This window comes from Melospiza melodia, chromosome 2, assembly GCF_035770615.1.
Source record: "Melospiza melodia melodia isolate bMelMel2 chromosome 2, bMelMel2.pri, whole genome shotgun sequence".
Taxonomy (NCBI): domain Eukaryota; kingdom Metazoa; phylum Chordata; class Aves; order Passeriformes; family Passerellidae; genus Melospiza; species Melospiza melodia.
The window spans coordinates 77,222,334-77,241,923 of record NC_086195.1 but is presented as its reverse complement, the minus strand read 5'-3'; the positions used below and the strand labels follow the sequence as shown (position 1 = coordinate 77,241,923).

The 19,590-nt window shown below is 43.0% G+C and overlaps 1 protein-coding gene across 4 annotated transcripts in view; it reads left to right on the top strand.

The window, feature by feature from the left end:
- Positions 1-7,827: 7,827 nt before the first annotated feature.
- PDGFD (platelet derived growth factor D) overlaps positions 7,828-19,590 on the top strand; it is a 137,997-nt gene continuing 126,234 nt past the window's right edge. For 3 of the 4 annotated variants that reach the window (XM_063148926.1, XM_063148924.1, XM_063148922.1), the window contains exon 1: positions 7,828-8,263. In XM_063148926.1, the coding sequence (XP_063004996.1) occupies positions 8,134-8,263 (130 nt within the window). In that variant the 5' untranslated portion in view covers positions 7,828-8,133. The remainder of the gene's footprint in view (positions 8,264-19,590) is intronic. The other variant, XM_063148925.1, reaches the window with a different exon arrangement.

Here is a 19,590-nt window from a genome sequence, read left to right as displayed (position 1 = left end):
GTAATACTTGTTTTGGTTTTTTCCATTGTGGGGGTGGTGAGCTACTGAAACACATCACTGATAGAAGTTCTGGTGTTCCCACTGCAGTAAATGTTGAAAGTCAGGTTGGATGGGGCTTTGAGCAACCTGATGTAGTGAGAGATGTCCCTGCCCATAGCAGGGAGGTTTCCCTGTGTGACCATTATTGTTCTTTCCAACTCAAACCCTTCTATGAGTCTATGATAAAAGCTCAGAGTTTCGCATTTTTTACTTTTATGTTCTGGATTTTTCTGTTTAATTATGTCAAATTATTGATTGCAAATTGACTGAAAATGCTTCATTTTGCTATGTCTATGAAATGCAGGCAAATCAAGAAAAAATATGACAAGTTTGCTTTCCAACAACATAACTAAAGTCAGTACCAAGAGGGTCAGCAATGGAAAAATCGTTCTCCATTCTGCATTGCACATTTCTCACTGCTAGCCAGAATCTTCCCTATTTATGAAGTGGTGTTGAAAAATTCTTGAGTGGGAAAGAAAAACAGAAAAAAAAAGGGCTGAGGTTCTTGGATGATGAGATTTAGGAAATATGTATATTGCATATGTGTGCCCAGACCTCAAAAAGGAATGAAATTACCCATACAGGAATGAAAAAAAACCAAAAAAAAAAAAAACAAAAAACCAAAAAAAAAAAAAAAAAACCAACCCCAACATCATGGCTTGGCAGTTTTGGAACACTGTCAACAATATGAGTCAGTGATGTTCTATTGAACTTAACAAAGGATTAAATGCAAGTTGTAACTCAGGAGGACAAGAAAATTTTGCACAACTAGAAGGTTTCGTCCTTGTCAAATCCTTAAAATATTTCAATAAAGTTATGATTATCTGGGTGGCTGTGTAGAGGAATTCACATAGGACCCATATGTATGATGGCTGCTCAGAACTTCAGCCTTGGGAAATTGAGGGGAAGTCTTTATCACCAAAGGAAGATATTTGAGCTCTTACATGTCTTCTGAATTGAGCACAAACTGCAACACAGTAGATGACAAGAAGTTCATGTGCCAACTTTGTTGTGCCAAGACATGAGTTAATGGCTTCAGCATCACGATGCATTTCAGTCTTTATAACAATGCTTGGGTGATATCTCCTAATTTGTTTACAAGATAATTTACAGAATTTGAAAAGTGTTCCCATGCTGAAAACATGCTGAAGAAAAAAGATGATGAGGTCAAGAGAAGGCATATACATCTTGCCCCAGAGAAGAGAACACAGAGCAGCCCAGAAGGAATGTCTGGGCAGTATTACACACCATTACTGTTCTTACTAAAACTTGTTGTTTTATTTGTAAAGTATTATCTGCAACAGAAAGACAGAAAGCGGGAATTATCATGAAAAATTCTGAGTCTGAAACCTCAGATCCTAGAAATACTACCAGTTGTAAAACATTTCCAGAATTTCTCTAAAATTTTAGATGTCAGTTTTCTAACTCAAATGTATTTGAAGACAAAATCTGTCATAATTTTGACAGATGCAAAGAAATTGATCACAGAAATAACACAAGTGGTTAGGTAGAAGATACAAGAGTTTGAGGACAGCTCTTTTACTAAATCCAAACTAATAGTTTCAGATTACTGACATCCAAATATTTAAGACTGAGCACAGGATCCTGATAAACCATTACTGTTCATCCACAACACAAGATCCAGAGGAAAAAATCAACCAAATTAAAACCAGTCATTAATCACTTGAATTACCTAACACTGATGGTGGGCAATTCTGTGTCTCAAGATCCTGTAAAATTGATTTCCTACTTTAAAATCAAGTTTTGATCTTTTCTTTTTCTAAAAGATACCACATTTTTAAGCAAAGTAGGAGGTCAGACAGCAAAACAGTTTAGCTTATTAATGCAAGAAGTCAATCTATATTATGTCAGAAAGGTCTCTTCAGCTTTAAATCTACAAACCTGGGAACAGGGCTACAGAAGAAATACAGTCTTTTTGAAGCCATTGCTTTCTTATTATGAAAAGCTTATGAGAAAACATAGCCCAGTATTTTTAAACCTGAATTTATGTCTAAATGCTGGTTCCACTGACATAAATCGTGGGCAAAAACCCTACCTGACCTCAGGAAGGCAACATTTCCTATTTCATTGTGGATTATATTCAGTTTTTGAAAGCATGACTCTGAATATTGCATGCACACTAGAAGTCAATTGGTACTGTATCTAGGTACCAGGGCAACAGTCTGAGTGACATGACAGTTTCTCAAAATTTAATATATCAGCATGTTCAGCTTGGGATATTGTTTTTCTCCCCTTCCTATGTGCATGTTGGTGCAATATTTCTCTCAACATTTGCAGTGGAAAACTGTCCAAAAGTTACATAAAGCCAGCAAAATTCATTTAAGAGTTGGGACCAGAAGCACATATATGTAAGGGAGAAGGGCCCAGCATCCTGTAGCAGTGCATGCACAAAAAGGAAAATCAGAGACTGGATAAATCAAACCTGCCTGCAGCTGTTCTCAAGAATGGGCCAGACAAGTGACTTGCACAGCTGGCTGCTGGAGGAGGACAAACAGCAGGTCTGTGGCCCAGATCTAATATTCAGTGTTTTAACATGAGGTTCCACAAATCAATGCTACATTTGTAGTGACACCAGACAGCACTGCTTGAGCTTGTGTTTTATAGGTCTGGTCACCTAAAATGATCAGTTTCTCTGGGGATTTTCTGTCTGTGTTGTCGAATCACTGCCTGCAGGCTCAGGTAGTAAATCTGGCCATAGATCGCTGTGCTGCACTTTTTTTCTTGATGTCATGGTGCCTGGAGCAATTTTCTTAGTAACACATGACTCTGCCCATGTTTTCCAAGTCCAGACATATAATGGCTTTGGTCTAATTTTCCTTACATTCTTTTGGTCTTCCATCATGGTTACAGTTGTTTACTTAAGAGATATTTCAGCAATTTTGAGATTTTTCTCCATCCTACTCTATGTACCTCTGCTCATTCTTACATCTTTGTCACAGATTATAAACTAGGGGATGAGGTCATTGCCCTCATATATAACAAAAATCACAGTGCCTGAAATTAATTTTGGAGGTTTATTTTTCTTAGTTGTGGTTTTCCAAGAAACTGCAGAATAACTTAAAAATTTATCTGTGGCTTGTAGTATAGAAGATATGAACACGCTTTCCTCTCTTGCCTTTACAGACTTTCTAGAAGTGATCAATAGACCCCAAGAGTTCCTAAGCACAGCTTGAAACCACTTGACTGGTTTTAGGAAAACATCAAATCTTGCCTTTCAGATTTTCAGTGGTGAAGAACTTTGATACCTCCATAGCTTTCCACAGAGAAAAATGTGCCTTTTACTTCTAACCTTAATTTGTCTGTCTCCAGCTTTCACCTTGATATGTCATTGTCCACTAGACAAAACAGCCTTCTAGGATCAATATCCTACCTCCGGGAGGTAGCTGTGACCCCTCTGATTTTCTCCTTGACAAGTTAAATGGCTTGCGATTTTTTAAGCATTTCCCTGAGTGGCATATTTCTCAACCTCCAGCTAACCCTGTGGTTTTCCTCTCAGTGTTTCTCACTTTATTATGATCCTTTCTAAGACTTTATTCATAGGAACTTCAGGCAACAGTCTAATAATAACAGAAAAAGGCATAATGCCCCTACTTTAACTGATATTTTCTTTTTAAAATAAATATTCAAGGATCCCAGAGAAAACTCACAGATATCTTGGATTTTGCTACTTAATCAACATAGCTCAAATGTTCTGGAAAAACAGTGCTTTGAGCTCCACAGACAAACTGTATTACTCTGGAGCATCTCCCAGTCAAAAATGATAACAGAGATGGCTACAGCCCATTTACTTTCTTGATAATCTACCCCCATCATTATTTTCTGCATCAGTGCTTTCTAGAATTAAACACTATCCTATAACTATGAATGTATTTTCCCCCTGTACTCTCTTCATAGTCAGTGGAAAGAAACTGGACCTGCCAAACCACCCCAGCACGACTGCCTAAAGCCTCTGGGCTAGAGGATCCTCTGATGGAACCCAATTCTCTCCATGAACAATGAGAAACTTGCAACTGGCTAACACCAGGCACTTTCAGGGGACTAAAACAAGGTAAGGTAGATGCCACAGGCACTGGGAAGTGCTGCCAGTGGCTATTTTGATGCATAAACTGGGCCAGGGCTCAGCTTTACACTTATATCCAGTAACTACACATCTGCCTCAATATATCACCAACACTATAAACCATCCTATTGTTACTCCCCCAAAGTTTTTGTCATCTTCAATAGTCATCAGTAATAGCTGCAATTTTCACAGGTTGTTGTTGGAAAGGCATGTCACAGCATATGTCACAGTAGAGACAGCCACTGTACACAGAGTAGCACCATACAATTTCAGAAAGCACCTGCCCATACAGAGCAACAGCACATTACTCCAAAAAGCTTTGTGGTCTAGGCTTTATTGCTCTTCAGCCCAACCTTTTATACCCCTGTTCATGCATTGCACCTGTGTGCCCTCTGTTCCCTTCCCTGACTGGTCAGTGCACCTGGGCACTCCCTGTCCCATGACCTCCAATGCTGCTCACCTGCTTTTCACAGCTGTAGCCCATTGGGGAAGAGGCTTGGCTGCAGCCCCACTCCCAATCACCACAGACTGTGTGCCTACAAGTGTAAACCAGTGCAGAAGTAAAAAATTAGCCTAAGTGGCACTCTCTCAAAGAGAATCCATTTAATAATTTTCCCCTTTTTCATAAACATTTTTAAGCCTGTCATTTAAGAAGTTTTGAAAACACTTAGTATGCATGGCTTTCATTTCATATGATTCAAATCATGCAGTACCAATTCGTATGTTATGAAAGCCATAATTGGATGCTATTCTGCTAGTCATCCAGATTTCCAAGTTGGCATGATAAGATTTTCCAGGTTGCTAGAACACAATTATATTATTTTGTTTTTAATTTCTATTAATTAACTTTTTTGTGAAGACTTTTTTATTAGGATCCCAATTGAGCTGACAAATCTATAATTACTTAGATTTCACACTTATACATCAGCGTGTCTTTTTATGCAGCAACCATGACTTGGTATAGGTCTTCCTATAGAAGCCACCTGATGCTTTAAATTATTCCAAGCACTTAGAGTGCAGATTAGCCAATGTGCTACAATTTTTGCCAGAAAGCAAAGACCCAGTGATATGCTTATAAAACTGTCTGAGTAGAATCCAAACTTCTCTCTCTTTGATGAGGGTTCTATGACACCTTATTATAAAGATATTTTTCTGTCTTTTATTTAGTCTAGTGGTTTTGAAAGTGAACTGTAGAAGCTGTAGCAACAGTCATAGGAATGCAGGCCTTTCCTCTAACAGTCTACCAATGCATGTTTGCTTTGGTAGACTGTTAGAGGCATTTTGCTTCTCTGTCCCAAAATCTTTCTGTCCACCTGTACATCAAATTGGAAAATCTGGAGGGTTTTTGATACTAGGGATAAAATAAATATTTGATAATTCATAGAGCTAGGCCTCTGTTTTGGACCCCACAATGTTATTCCCTGTTTTCTGATCTGAGAAAGAGACTTGTCTACTAGAGAAATATTGTTTTGCTTTAAGAACAGAGTGGCACTATCCCATGCTTTGTACAGGGAGAAACAGAAATGTACAGTGAGCATATGATATTAGTTACATAGGGCTCCTCTTAGCAGGTATCAAAGCCACAGGTGGTGGAATCCACTTGCCTGTATCCATCATTGCCTAGTTGATAAGGCCTCATGCTGTTTGCTTGAGAAGTCTCTAAGCAACCAGGTATCTCTGCTACATAAACAGGAATTTCATCTTATGTACCAAAACAGTATGTACTCTTAAAAATGAAAAAGAAAAAAAGTGCTGAGGAAAGCTCACTTCTGTGCCCTGGTCAGCTTGAGGAAGTTTCAACTTACAGTCTCTATCAAGCCAGGGAGCATGTCAGCCAAACAGCTGTGGACTGTTAAAGACAAAAGTCTCTTTTACTCTTCTGTTAAAGTTGGACCTTTGCAGACAGCAAGGCATGGGGCCAGAGAGACTGTCTCTATACCCAGGTCTTGGGAAGACATATGAATTTTATATAAGCAAATTTATATGGATGAATTTCAATACAGAAAGAGAAACAACCTGGGAAATACTGCCATTTCTTGACTGAATTGAGCAATTGCTCAGATACTGTCGAAACATCTTTTGTCTGACTTTTGGCTGGAAGGTAATCTGTCGTTCTTTCTCTTCCACATTAAAATGGCCACTTCTCCAAAGAGAACCAATTACAGATTCCAGCATCCCAAATCTAAAAGAGAAGGAGAGCCTGAAGGCACTAAGAAAGGCAAGACAAGTTGTGGTAAATGTCAGAAGAGAGTTGGGGAGCAGGGATTCTATTGGCATTTTCCGGCATTTACCTTGTAAGGTAACTGGAGCGGCAGACCCATTGACTGGATGAAGAGAGAACATCTCCCAGGCTCCCCCATACTCATTCATTCTGTGTCCTCTATTTGACATTCTGTTTCTATTAGGATGATTGAATTGGCCACCTTCCCTCTGTTCACTAGTTCCCCCCTGAAATGGGCACCTAAAATATAGTCACATCTGCTCACAAATGAAGCACTGTTGGAGTCTTTCCATTATCTACCACATGGGAGCAGGATTAGGTTCGCTGTCAGTTTTGGGGAACATGAAAGGGATAAAGGAGCATGAATTATGCATAACAGAATTGCACCCTACTGGTTTCCTAAGACATACAAGATGTTTCAGTCCCATTGTCATCCTAGCATGCTCTTGGAGAAAATGCTTCACACAGCCAGAGGCAGAACTCACAGTGTAGCAGGACTCGTCCAAGACTCCTGATACAGCACCATATTGACATTCTTCTGCTAATGACGTATGTTTCATGTTGTTAAAGATCTGGCAGCATATAACCGTCTGTTAGACTGGCTAAGACTGCATAAAGTGTTGTAAGAAATAAACTGAGTAGGGAAAAATTTATTAGAGAACTGTTAAAACCTGAGCGGGTTCTTTTTTATTTTGGGGTTTTTTGCATCTTCCATTTGATTATTTTCATTGCAACTAATGGAAAGAAAAAGAATATTAAACTAGCAATCTGATTACAACCCTCACATACCTTTGGTTTAGACCTAAACTCTTCCAGGCAGTAATACAATATTTTAATGCCAGAACCAATTTAATGAGGGTCTAAATTAGTAAGAAGTAACTTTTTATTAAAAGCTTTGGACAGTGCTTGGCATGACAGGAGAATCCCATATATTTCTCCCAGGGACAACTGCGGATTATTCCCCAGTTGTCCCACTAAGTCTTCCCACCCGCCCTGGCACAGCTCGGAGATTTGAGGCATTCGGCCCAGCGATGACTTTTACGCGGCCACCGCGGGCCCGAGGGTGACGGGACCGCCGGGTGCGCGGCCCCTGTGCTGGCGGAGAGCCCTTGGCACACAGTTCCCGTCCTATCCAGTCGCCGGGAGCGCTCACTCCGCACCGGGGACAGCCCCCTCCCCGCACCATCCCTCCTGCCACTCTGCCCGGAGTGGGGACGGCGCGGCCGGCAGCGCAGGGAGGGCCCGGGCACCGCTCCCGCCCCCTTCCCGCGGGCCCCCTTTCCTCCCCCGGCGCGCAGAGCGGGCGCTCCCGGCGCTGCAGACCCCGGCTCCGGCGGCTCCGGCGGCTCCCGGGGGCGGTGCGAGGCGCGGTGCAGCCCGGCGGCGGCCGCGGGGGAGCGCGGCTGCGGCAGCCCCCGCCTGCTCCCGGGGCACGGCCGTGCTGGGCGAGGGGAGTGGGCGGCGGTCCCGGCCCGGGCGCTGCGCACCTCTGCCGAGTTTGGCCGGCCCAGAAGGGCAGCCGAGAGTTCAGCATGCAGGAAGTTTTGAGGCAGCTCGGAGAGTAGCGCGGCGGCGGTGACCGCTGCCTCGCGTGCTCCGGGGTTTTGAGCTTTTTTTACGGGGATCGTGCCTTTTTTGCCCCCCGCATACAACTCCCCCAAACACGCAAGCAACCCGCAACAATCAAAAAGTCCGGTAAGGGGGAAGAGAACACGAGCGAGGGAAGCACCCTCGGCGGGAGAGGAGAGCCCGTTTCTTCGCAGAGACACGGTCCCGCTCGCAACTGGTCCCAATGCAACTGCTCATCCTCCTCCTGCTCTACGCCGTCGTCTGTGCGAACTTCTGCAGCCGTCAGGGCACCACCGCCCCTGCCCAGAGCGGATCTATAAAAGCCCTGCGGGCTTCCAACATCAGGCGAGATGGTAGGTGTCCTGCTGCTTTATTTATTCCCAAGGACTGCTTTTGCGGGGATAGCCCTCAAGCGCGCCTCGGGGCTGCCGCTGCCCCGTCCCAGCAGCGAGGGCCGCTTGCCCAGAGGGCGACTGGGGTTGGTCCGGGGGGTCCCGTCCCGGGGGGCTCAGCCAGGTCGTGGGGTCGGTCCCCGGGCTCCGGTCCTGGCGGCCGGTCCGGGAGCGTGTGGCCAGGTGGCAGGAGGGAGGTGTGTGGGATGAGGGAGCGACTCTGCCCGGCGGCTGCACCTCCGGGCCGTCCCAAACTTCTCGGGGCAACTCCGAGGAGGTGTCCGGGGAGTCGGCGGTATCCCCAGCGTGCCGTCCGGGCTTCGGGGGGAGCAGACAACGCGGAGTGCTCGGTCCGGGCTGCCCAGGCGGGCCCCGCCGGGCGTCCCTCGGCACCCCATGGCCCGTGTGCCCGTGATGTGCCGGCGGCGGGGCAGAGCGGGACGAGCGGCCCGCTTCGTGGCGGCTCCGGCCGCACCGGCGCCGCTGCGGGGGCTCTCAGGGGCGGTGTGTCGGGGGCGCTGCCGTCGCCCCAGGGCTCCCTGGCGGGAGCGGGATCATTTCCCAGCCCTGCCACGGCCTCGCCGCCTTCGACTGCTCTGAGAGCTGTCGGCGTGCTGCTCGCCGGGTTAGGGGATTTCCTTGCCGGAGGGTCTGAGCCCAGGGCTTGGTGCTTCCCTGGGCACTGCCCCACCAGGACTGGCCTCGTCCCTTGTGCTGGCCGGGGATGGTGCGCGCCCCTCAGGGCGGCAGCGGGTCTCGGACAGCGTGGGAAGGGTGTTTTCAGCCTGAGCTCCCCTGCGTTCCCTCCGGGAGCTGCCGGCAGGGGATGTCCTGGACAGCCGAGGTGCTGCCAGGGTCGGCAGAGCGGCAGTGCGGGACGCAGGTGCCTCCCGTGAACGTGGTCGTGTGCCGTGGCCCCACGGGGAGCGAACAGGGAGACTGCATAGAGAAATAGTGAAATTCACTCTAGAGGTGAATTGCAGCACTGGACTTGAAGTTTGGGAAGAGTGATGGGCCTTTGGCCAGGGAGCAGCCTGGAATGTTCCAGCCTCACGTGGGAGAGCTTGCTTTTGCACATTGCCGTGCACCACCTTCGACGACGGAATGCAGGATGTTCTCCTTGTGAATGAACAGAGTTAACATCAGTCTTGAAGTTAACATCTTCCAGTTGACAGCAGTTATATATTTTATAAACTCTTTTCAAAAACCCAGGCCCTTGAGCCATTTCCAAGACTGTATTTGCCAGTGTTTATTTTCCAGCATGTATACAATGCATATAATGGGTATACAGTTGATTTAGGAAGATGTTTTTGTTTAAAGTTTGGAGCCATATTGTATTAATAATATTTTTTATTCCTTTCCTAGTCCCTGAAAGAGGACTTAGAGAAGGTGGAGGATATTTTTTCTTATAATGCAAATGTTGAGTCGGGAAGCAGGATAGAATTGCAGTTCTTTCTGATACAGTAGTCAAATTTAATCTCATTAAAGAAAAAAAAAGTATGTTTTTGCAATAAAAGTACATTTTTGTTATTTGTGTTTCATTCTTTAAAATTATTCTGTGTTTTATCAAGATTCATGACTTTTTAGCCTGCCATCTTCGTAGAACTGAGACCATCTCTGAATATGTCTAAGCAAGCTTGCATCCAGCTCAAACTTCAAACAAGCTTTTTCATTGAAAACTTACATACTTAGAACATCAAAATGTGTATTACACTGATCGTCTCTGTATAGTCAATGAAAAAATCACTAACCCCTAATATAAATAAAATTTTCATATTAATGGCAGTGTGATGGGTGTTTTACGCCTCAGAAGACTTCCAGTGGTGAAATTGCTTCTTGGAGTGATGAAGAGAACAAGCCTTTGAAATGATTAGTTAATTGCTGTCTTTCTAGTTGTGATAATTTAACAATCTGATTAAGCTTTGCACCTTTAAAATTAGTGGAGGCAACTTGTAGTGATTGATCTTTGTGGGTACCAGGTGGACTAAGACTGGGGCTGTTGGAAGGTGGCAGATATATGTGTAATTACATCCTACTTTTCGTCTTTGCTGGGACATGTGGGCCTTGCAGTCTGCAGTGGATGTGCCCATGCCAAAGTCAGACACTTCTGCAATTCCTGAGTGGATGTTACGGACGTTCTGAAGAGGTCACAGACTTCATTGAAGTGCAGACCCCTAGCATGCTGCTGCCTTGCTCTCTTCTCTCCCTATCTTGGGAATTTTCTCTGCAAAGGATGGTTTGTTCTGGTGTGGTGTTGCAACGTTTAAAGCAGATCAGCTGCTGATCTCCCTGATTTTACTCAAATGAAACTGTTGCTTGAGTTGCTTGACTGAAGGTCCATAATATTTGTACAGCCGGAGGTTTTGAGCAGTATTCCAAATGTTGCATGCATGTGACGGGCTCACAAGCAAATGCTTAGACCACAGTTGGCTGTAGGCCACTAATAGTATTTCTGTCTTTTGTAATTCGCAGTGGTGTTTTTGTGTTGTTTTGGTCTGAAGCAATTATATGGAACAGCATGAAAGACATGTGAGTTGTGTTGCTGAGTCAGACAGTATTTTTTGCTTTGTAAATATTTGCAGATATGACAATACAGAATGGATCTGAGAGCATGCAGTACATTGGGGTAAATGTGTTTCAACAGTCTCTCTCAAAACACACAGCAAAGATAAAAGTAGTTTAATATTGTGCTCTGGATTAACGATCATGATTATTAGATTTTGAAATTAAAAGAGAAGAGGAAATGAGGCCTATTCAGCTTCAAAAAATATCTTAGGAAGTTCAAGACCACCTGCACATTTTATTAAAAAAAAAAAGCAACCCTTGGAGTTCCAGGTCCAGTGGTACTGTATACACAGAGTTTAATATGAAGGCTTGGTCTTGCTTCTGGCCAAAACAAACCTTTGTAGTGTGCATGATTCAGTATTACCTTTCTTCTTTCAGACTAAAAGAAGTTGGCCTATTTGTAATTGCTCTTACTTAAGACTGAAGTTGATCTGATAAGACATCTATGGAGGAGGGCAGCTCATACAAAAACTGCTGTTTAATGACTACCAAACCTAACCAGACAGTACTTTCTGCTGAAGATATTAAGAATATAAATAACTTGCTTACCAGACATCCTCTTGTCCTAGTTGAAGGACAGTCACTGATGACTCAGCAGTCCAGTATAGCACTAATCAATTTTTTAAAGTGTCCTGGAGGTGCCAGCGACATTTATAGCACAAGTACTGGTATTCACTTAGAGTGTTTATTAATGCTATTAAGCTAAGTACTTTGAAGTTCATCAGAATAACACAGAGGTCTTCCAGATGCTTCCATTGTGCTATTTTGACTCAGTTTCCCAGTTTGCAGTGTGCAGGTAATACTACCTAATTACAAGAAGTCTGGTATTTTGTTTCTCCTGTTTTGGTTGTTGATGTGTCCTCGGAGATGAAAAGTAGAACATAAAAAGTGCTAAATAATATTATTTACTATATAATGTCTAACTGAAACATCACATGCTTTTTCTTATCAGTTATTGAATAAACATCTGTTTAGTATAGGGAAGTATGCCTAGTCTGTATCTTCAGACGAAGCATCACCATACATACTTTAAACTTCAAACTCCAGAGTTCAAAGAAAAGACAGAACAGAACAGACAGCATAGTGTCAGGTCATTTCAGTGTATAAACAACTGAAAGCCATGGAATCAGTATCTTCTGATGTGGATTTGAAACCATAACATCAGATGATTCATGATAAGATTCCACGCTCTTGTGGTTTTCATTATGAATCCAAAAAACCTGGAATTTTCAAACTTTGCTTTGCTTGTGTACCACCAAAATACAAAGAAAAAACTGTACTTTACAATTCTGAATAACTGCCCACAGCTTTTGGCTCTTTAAGGCCCAGTCCAAATGGATGCATGCCATTAACTCTTCTTCCCTGTATTGGCTGATGCCTAATCACAGGGAAAAGTGTATCGTAATTTGGGCGGTATTCTCTCACCAAACAAATGTTAAGTGTCTGTCCGGGGAGAAGATTGTGTTGTTTTTTGTTGTTTGGTTGGTTTTTTAAAGAGGATAGGTTTAGATTAGATGCTTTAAGGTCCCCTCCAACCCAAGCCATCTTATGATTCTGTGGTATTAGGAGAAATTCTTTCCTGTGGATGTGGTGGGGCCAGATGTGGTTGCACAGAGAGTGTTCAAGGGGTTTCATCAAGCTGGTCTAGTGCAAAGTGTCCTTGCTCATGGCAGGGGGATTGGAAATGGATGACCCTCAAGGTTCCTTTCAACCCAAGCCATTCCATGATTCTGTGATTGTATGTTTCTATGATTTTATGAAGTGTCTCTGGTATCACTAGTGGTCTAGAACGTCACTTTTGGAATGCACTTACTGAGTTATTTTATAATAGGCTTGTATACATTTTTTTAGAGAACTCTGGTAACATAAAATTTTGTCAACTGTAAAATGGCCAAAATAAATTGGTTGTTACAGGCTTTATTTCCTTGTTTTCTAGATTTTTTATAGAAATATGTATTTCAGGCTTCATCAGTTTGGAAAAAAAGGCATTAATAATGTCCCTGCAGTAATGCACTTAGGTCTACAATTATCTGACTTTGATGGTGTCTCTTATCTGTATAATTAACAGTTTGGACTGAAATATCAAAGCATATTGCATGAGAATTCCAACCCAGCAAGCAGTATAGAGGAATTCTCTAAAGGAACTTGAAATATGTTTTATCAGGCAGATGTATATCATAGTGTAAGACACTATAAATTCTTCAGTCTCTCGAAACTTCTTGGTTTTCATTTGGGGCTTTTTTAAATATTACTGTGAAACTGAATTAGGCCAGCTAATTCTTAAAGGGCTGGAAGAGAACACTTAATAGTTGTATTGCTCTGATTTGTAGAAACTGAACAGCGCTGAAAATCTAAAATAACGTTGGGAGTTCTTTACCACCGTTTTGCCACAGAGATGTTGTGTTTCATAAAACATCTAGGAATAGGCATAAATAGAAAATTCACAGATCATTGGTGCAGTAGTATTCATCATGTGCTTAACTTTGACCATCTTCATAATCCTGCTAAAGTCAAGGGGTTCAAGTCACACAGGACAGTGTAATAAGAAAGCTGGAATAGCTTATATGTAAATGAGGTGAGTAAAAAAACTGTATATTTTTTATGAAACGAGTATACCAAGTATTTGCAAAATTAGGAATCATAGAATTGTTTAGGTCACAAAAGACCTCCAAGACCGGCAAGCCCAGCTGTTTACTCAGCACTCTTACAGTTGGCCTTGGGCCGTAGCTCCAGCCTGTCCAGATCCCTCTGCAGAGCCTTCCTACCCTGCAGCAAGCCAACACTCCTGCCCAACTTGCTTTTATCTGCAGGCTTGCTGAGGGTGCACTCGCTCCTCTCATCCAGGGCATCGATAAAGATACTCAGCAGGACTGAACTCTGTTGAACTGACTTGTGAGCAGCTGGATGTAACTCCATTCAGCACCACTCTCGGGACCTGGATAATAGGGCAGTCTTCTATGCAGGAAACAATGCATCTCTCCTAGCCATGAGCATCTGTTTTCTGCAGGATAATTCTGTGGGATATGGTGTCAGAAGCTTTACTAAAGTGCCTTGGGACTGGCTGAGACGGAGTTAATTTTCCCACATCAGCCCTCACAGTGCTGTGGTTTGCATTGGTACTTAAAAAGGTGTGGATGATACAGCAGTGTTGTGGCTACTGCTGAGCAGTGCTGGCACAGCATCAGGGCCATCTCTGATATTCTGCCCCTCTCAAGGGGCTGGGAGTAGGAAACGCCCTGGGATGGGACACAAATTCAGGTCCAAATTAACCAAAAGGGGTATTCCATACCATATGACATCAGCTCAGATATAAAAGCTAAAGGAGGGAGGACGAATGGGGGATATTTGTTATTTTTCAGTGTTTGCCTTCCAGAGCAATCACTACATGAGCTGCAACTTTTATTCCTGGGAAGTAGCTGGATATCACCCCCTGATGGAAAGTAGAGAATAAACTTTTTTTCTCTTTGTTTATACACACCAAATTTTTGGGTTTTTTTTTTTTTTTTTTTGGTTTAGTGAAGTGCCTTATATCAAGCTACAAGTTGTTTTCCACCTTACTATATTACTTTCCCTCCCTTGTCCCACTGAGAAGGGAGTGGTAGAGAGACTTGATGGGCACTTGGCGTCCAGTCAAGATAAACCCATTACGTAAAGTCCCGGCAGACAACATCCAGAGCCTTTCCCTCATCCACTGAGTGGGTCACCTGGTCACAGAAGGAGATCAGGCTGGTCAGTCAGGACCTGCCTTTCCTACAGCCATGCTGCTGGGCCTGATACCCTGGTTGTCATGCATGTTCTGTGTGATGACACTCTGTGGACTAGCTGTGCTATGACATTGCCCTCATGGGTGTCACATTTGCTGACCTCCAGTTAACTGGACCTTCCAGATTTGCTAGGACTATTGGCAAATGGTGGAATGTAGCTTGGTGAGCACTTCTGCCAGCTCTGCATTTGCAGAATAAATATAATTTTCATCTTTAGAATACCTTCTAATATAGCAAAATAGATATTCGCCTATCACAGAATACGTTTAGTTGGAAGGGACCAAGAATGAGTCCAGCTCAATGATTTTAATTCTCAAAAGTTTTTAGCATGATCCCAGCACCAAAGAAGGGCTGCCCTGGCTTGCTCTGGCTTCTATGCACCTGCAGGGATTTGACATCAGAACACTAAAGGAGTCCTAAGAAATACCACAAAGGCTCTCTGTTGGCATTCTCTGTAGTAAGACTTTGCCCACTAATGCAGGGAAATTTAGTAGTAATCTTTTAGTCAGTTGATTCAAACTGTATTGAAGAATTGCCTCCAAAATTCCTGCAATTGTATCTGTGAGGTTGATTACATTACACCACATTTTGGATAAAAAAGAGCACTTTTATAATTGCTTCTGGGGATGTTCTCTTAGCTGAAGTACTGGATTGCATAGAGTTTTGCAGTTTGTTTCAAATCAGTCTCCTGTTTACAAAGCTAAGGAAGTGTCCTGTTTTGTGTGAAACTGGAGATACTTTCTCTTGGGAGTTTGGGTTTGGCTCTAATATTTTTGGTAGTGAATAAATGCTCCATGATCTTGAGCTTCCTATTGTACTTGAGTAATCTTCAGTTTCATGTTTCTGTTTTGATCTGTATCCCACGCTGTGAAGGCCAACATCCCATGTTTCTGCTTTGTTAATTAGAGCTCTGTGTATTTGGAGATGGTGGAGGAGGACAAACTTTTACTGTCTGTTCAAACTTCATGCCCATGTGTTTTAGCCTTGCTGTGCCTTGGGACTTGATGATGTTGAGACTCTGTAAAACTATTTATTAAGCACTTAGGTCCATGAAAAACTTGAAAAATAGCCATCTTGACTTTTGTTGCACTAAAATCAATGACAGAACTTCCATCAGCACTTCTTGTGGCAAGGCCTGGCACACAGTTCACACATAAATTAATACAAGATAAAATAAAATGCATAGGAATTCACTGATGAGTTTGTAATACAGTCAAAGACTCATAGAAATGTTATATTTGAAAAAGACCCTAAGATTGAGTTTATCACTAAACTATATCCCTTAGTGTCACATCTACACATCTTTTAAATACCTCTAGATGTAGTGACTTAAACGTTTCCCTGGGTAGCCTGTCCCAGTGTTTGACAGCCCCTACAGTGAAGAAATCTTTCTTAATATGCAATCAAAATTTCACTTGGTGTTGCTTAATGACACTTGCTCTTGTCCTATTGCTTGTTACTTGGGAGATCAAGCCCCACCTGGCTGCACCCTCCTTTCAGGGAGTTGCAGAGAGTGATAAGGTCCCCCTGAGCCTCCTTTTCTCCTGGCAGAACATCTCCAGTTCCCTTGGTCACTCTTTGTCAGGTTTGTGCTCCAGACCCTTCCTGAGTTTTGTTTCTCTTTGGACGTACCTCAGCCCCTCATTTTCTTTCGTGTAGTGAGGGGCTTGTGTACAGTATCAAAGGTAGGATGTTTGGTTAGTGTCCATACACTGAGACAAACCAAACAAATCCTTTGCACTGATAGAGATGGAGGGGTAACTGATGTAGTTACAGATTGTGTAGCAAAAATGCAGAACAAAGCCTTGTATTCAAATGTCCAGTTTCTTTTTGTCCTATACTGACTGCCTTATGTGTCACACACAGGATATCCTACAAGTGACTTTAGCTTCTAAACAAGACTGTAAGGAAACTTGTCCATATTTTTCAGTGTCTTGCATTGTTTCTGTTTGTTTTTTAAAGAGGCTCCAAATGTGATATGCGGGGTTTTCTGTTATTGTTTCTTTTTGGATCAGTTGCAAAAGATTTTTCTCATAGTTGAATGTATTTCTAAACTGATGTGACTCAGAAAAAGTGGATTGAGGATGAAGCAGAGACCCAGACTGGCTAGAGAGAAGGAATAAAAATAGATACACAGAATGTTGATCACCAGATGTACTGTGGGATCTAGAAACCCTTTATGTACTCTTCTGCCCTTAATTTTTCAGCCAGTTTTCTTGAAAGATAAATCCTTTGCCTTAGCAAACCGGTGGCAGTAATGCTGAGTGAGAACAGCAAGTAGGTGGTGATAATGCCTTGGCATTCTTTGTGGAGATGGACCAATGCAGCTTCTTAATCATGATTCCACAGCAGGGATAATCACTGATAGGAGTGATTTCACTCACACATCCAGATGTCAGTAAAAGGGTTTAAGACCTCCTTGCAGAAGCCTACAGGGAATTTTCTGCTTTGAAATTGATAGAAACCCCAAAGTTACGGCGCTGTTTCGCTTTATAGATCAGGTTGTAAGTCTGTTCCCTTGCTCTGTCAGCCACATTCACATTGCTTTGTTATGCTTCTGAATGTTTGGCAGTTTGCACAGGGGGATGCTGGTTTGCTTAGTCGCTGGCCATATGGTGTGACCTGGGGTTCCCAAACCCCCAGGTATGCATGTATCACAGCTACTCTAGTAAGATGTCTTTGAAATTGTGAGAAGGGGAAAGGGATTGTTTTTTTTTCATCCTCCTAATTGAAGAAGACAGATCTGTACCTAGCTTGGCTTTATTTTTGTTTGGAATTAATACTTATCACCCAGGAGAGCTTATTGACATGATATACATTTCTCACCAGTTCCTGATATTTATAGGATCCTGCAAAATTAAACTCTTCTTTTAAGCAAAATACAAAAGTCTAGCATCATATGTAGCAGTGATCTGGCTGCTCCTAGTATGTGTGTGGTCTGCTGTTACATAATTAGCCTGTGCAAGCGTTTGAACCTCCAGGGTCAGTTCTCTGCCAGCGCACATGCCCTGTTTACAGCATACTCTGGGTGTCTTGAGTGGTGCCGCTGAGAAGTGGCTGCAGTGACAACCACATCTTTGCAGAAGCCTTGAGTAATGTTAGGGTGTCTTGAGTCTGTTCTGGGACCTGCATGGCGAAGCTTGATCTCCATACATACAGCCTTGCCTCCCAACAGATTTAAAGAAATGAGGAATTCTCTTGGCCATGTGACAACATAGAAACAAGCATTACTCCAGAAATAAACTTGTTTGCACCACAGAGGAACCTCATGCTATACTTCAGCATACATCTGAGGACTGATCCTGTACCTGTGTTGTTCCACACTGGCAAGCAAAGGAGGATGAGAAGTGGATCAGTATGGCTGTTCCTTGCTCTTTCCCCAGTTTCCTCACCAGTCACAGCACACACAGTAAGCCTTTCCTGGGCAGTGTACATGCATTTGACAATATTTTCCTGCAGGCAGAATCACTGCATGTAAATACCTTTAGTTTCAGTGTCAGGGTTGAGCCCGGGCAGCTTGGAGAGGCAGAAGTGCCACCCACAGCCACGGATGGGCAAAGACTGGAGATCCTTACCAGGGTGCAGCCATCCTTAAAATGCTGTGGCCTTGCCGTCTGTGCTGTCCTACCTCCTGTCTACGTTCCTGCTCAGAGCTGCCACTGTTTTTGCAGACTGAGAGCCATGTGCCGTACATGAGGTAAAATAAGAGGGCATGTGAATAGCCAGTTTTGGGGAACAAAGAATTACACAAAATGACAGTGTGATGTCCTGCATAAAAGTCAAATATCTTGGTTTTCACATGCTTGCCTGAATATGACTTCAGTGACATGGGAGTTAAATAGCAGTCTCTTCTCTGAAGAAACCCTGGAACAAAACAGGGAAAGCTATTATTCTGGTTTTGTTACTTTGCACTTTTGTTCTCTGGGTTTGGTTTCATCTAGTGCATAAGGATATAGAGGAAGGTCACGAAGAAGAAATCACAATGACTGGATATGTCAGTTCAGTTTATTTTTTTGAAGAATGACTTTAAAGGCCTTTTTATCAATGTGTGCAGGATATTTTTCAAGGCTCGCAGGAGCTCCCTTTTATTTTTGTACAGGGATCTCGTCTCAGGATTTGTCTCCAATGACCGTGCCATTTCCTGATTCTCCTGCTATCTTTTGTGCCATCACCAACCTTTGCAGGATCTAAAGTTAAACCTTGTCAAGCAGATTGCTTTTCAAGTTTACCTTAGGCAAGGGAAAAAGTGTCACCTGTTTTTCTTATCAGAAGTGAGACAAAATTTATTTCTGTATATGTTTTTATAGTGAAATGATTGCAAATTTAAGTACATGTCATTGCAGTTTTGACAACGAATTGCTAGCACATCAATTTCAAAAAGGTATTTGCAGGTAGCTTCAAAGGTATTTGGCCAAACCAGAACAAAAATACTGTGAGCTGCCTTGCTTCATTCTAGGGAGGTACCCAGCCTTGTCACCTAATGCAACTTCTCCTTCCCTTCTGTTTCCAAAGCTGGGAGAGAAGCATTTCCTTCAGTTATTTATTATAAATCAAGATTGTAGATTTTTTCAATTCTTATTTTATAGTTACTGTAGCTAACACAAAGCCTGTTGTTAAAAGACAAACCACTATGAACTCCACTATATTATCATTATCTTGCTGACTTGATGTTCTTTCCAGTTAAAAGTTGCTTAAAATTGCCAGATAAAATGGAGGATCTGCTGCCAGCACGTGAAAACAGGCAGTTCTCTAAATTGGTTTTGCCAGAGGTTCCTGTGTGTGCAGCAGCAGCTGGCAGAGCTTTTCACAGGGCATGAGTGGGGCTGGTGAAAGAGCTGACGCCAGGAAACCCAGGGAGCTCCACTGGGGGCTTGGCTGAACCCCTGTCAGAGCTACCTAAGACACACACTGTGCTTGCTTATCATGGGCACCAGCAAAGAGATGTTACCCATAATGACT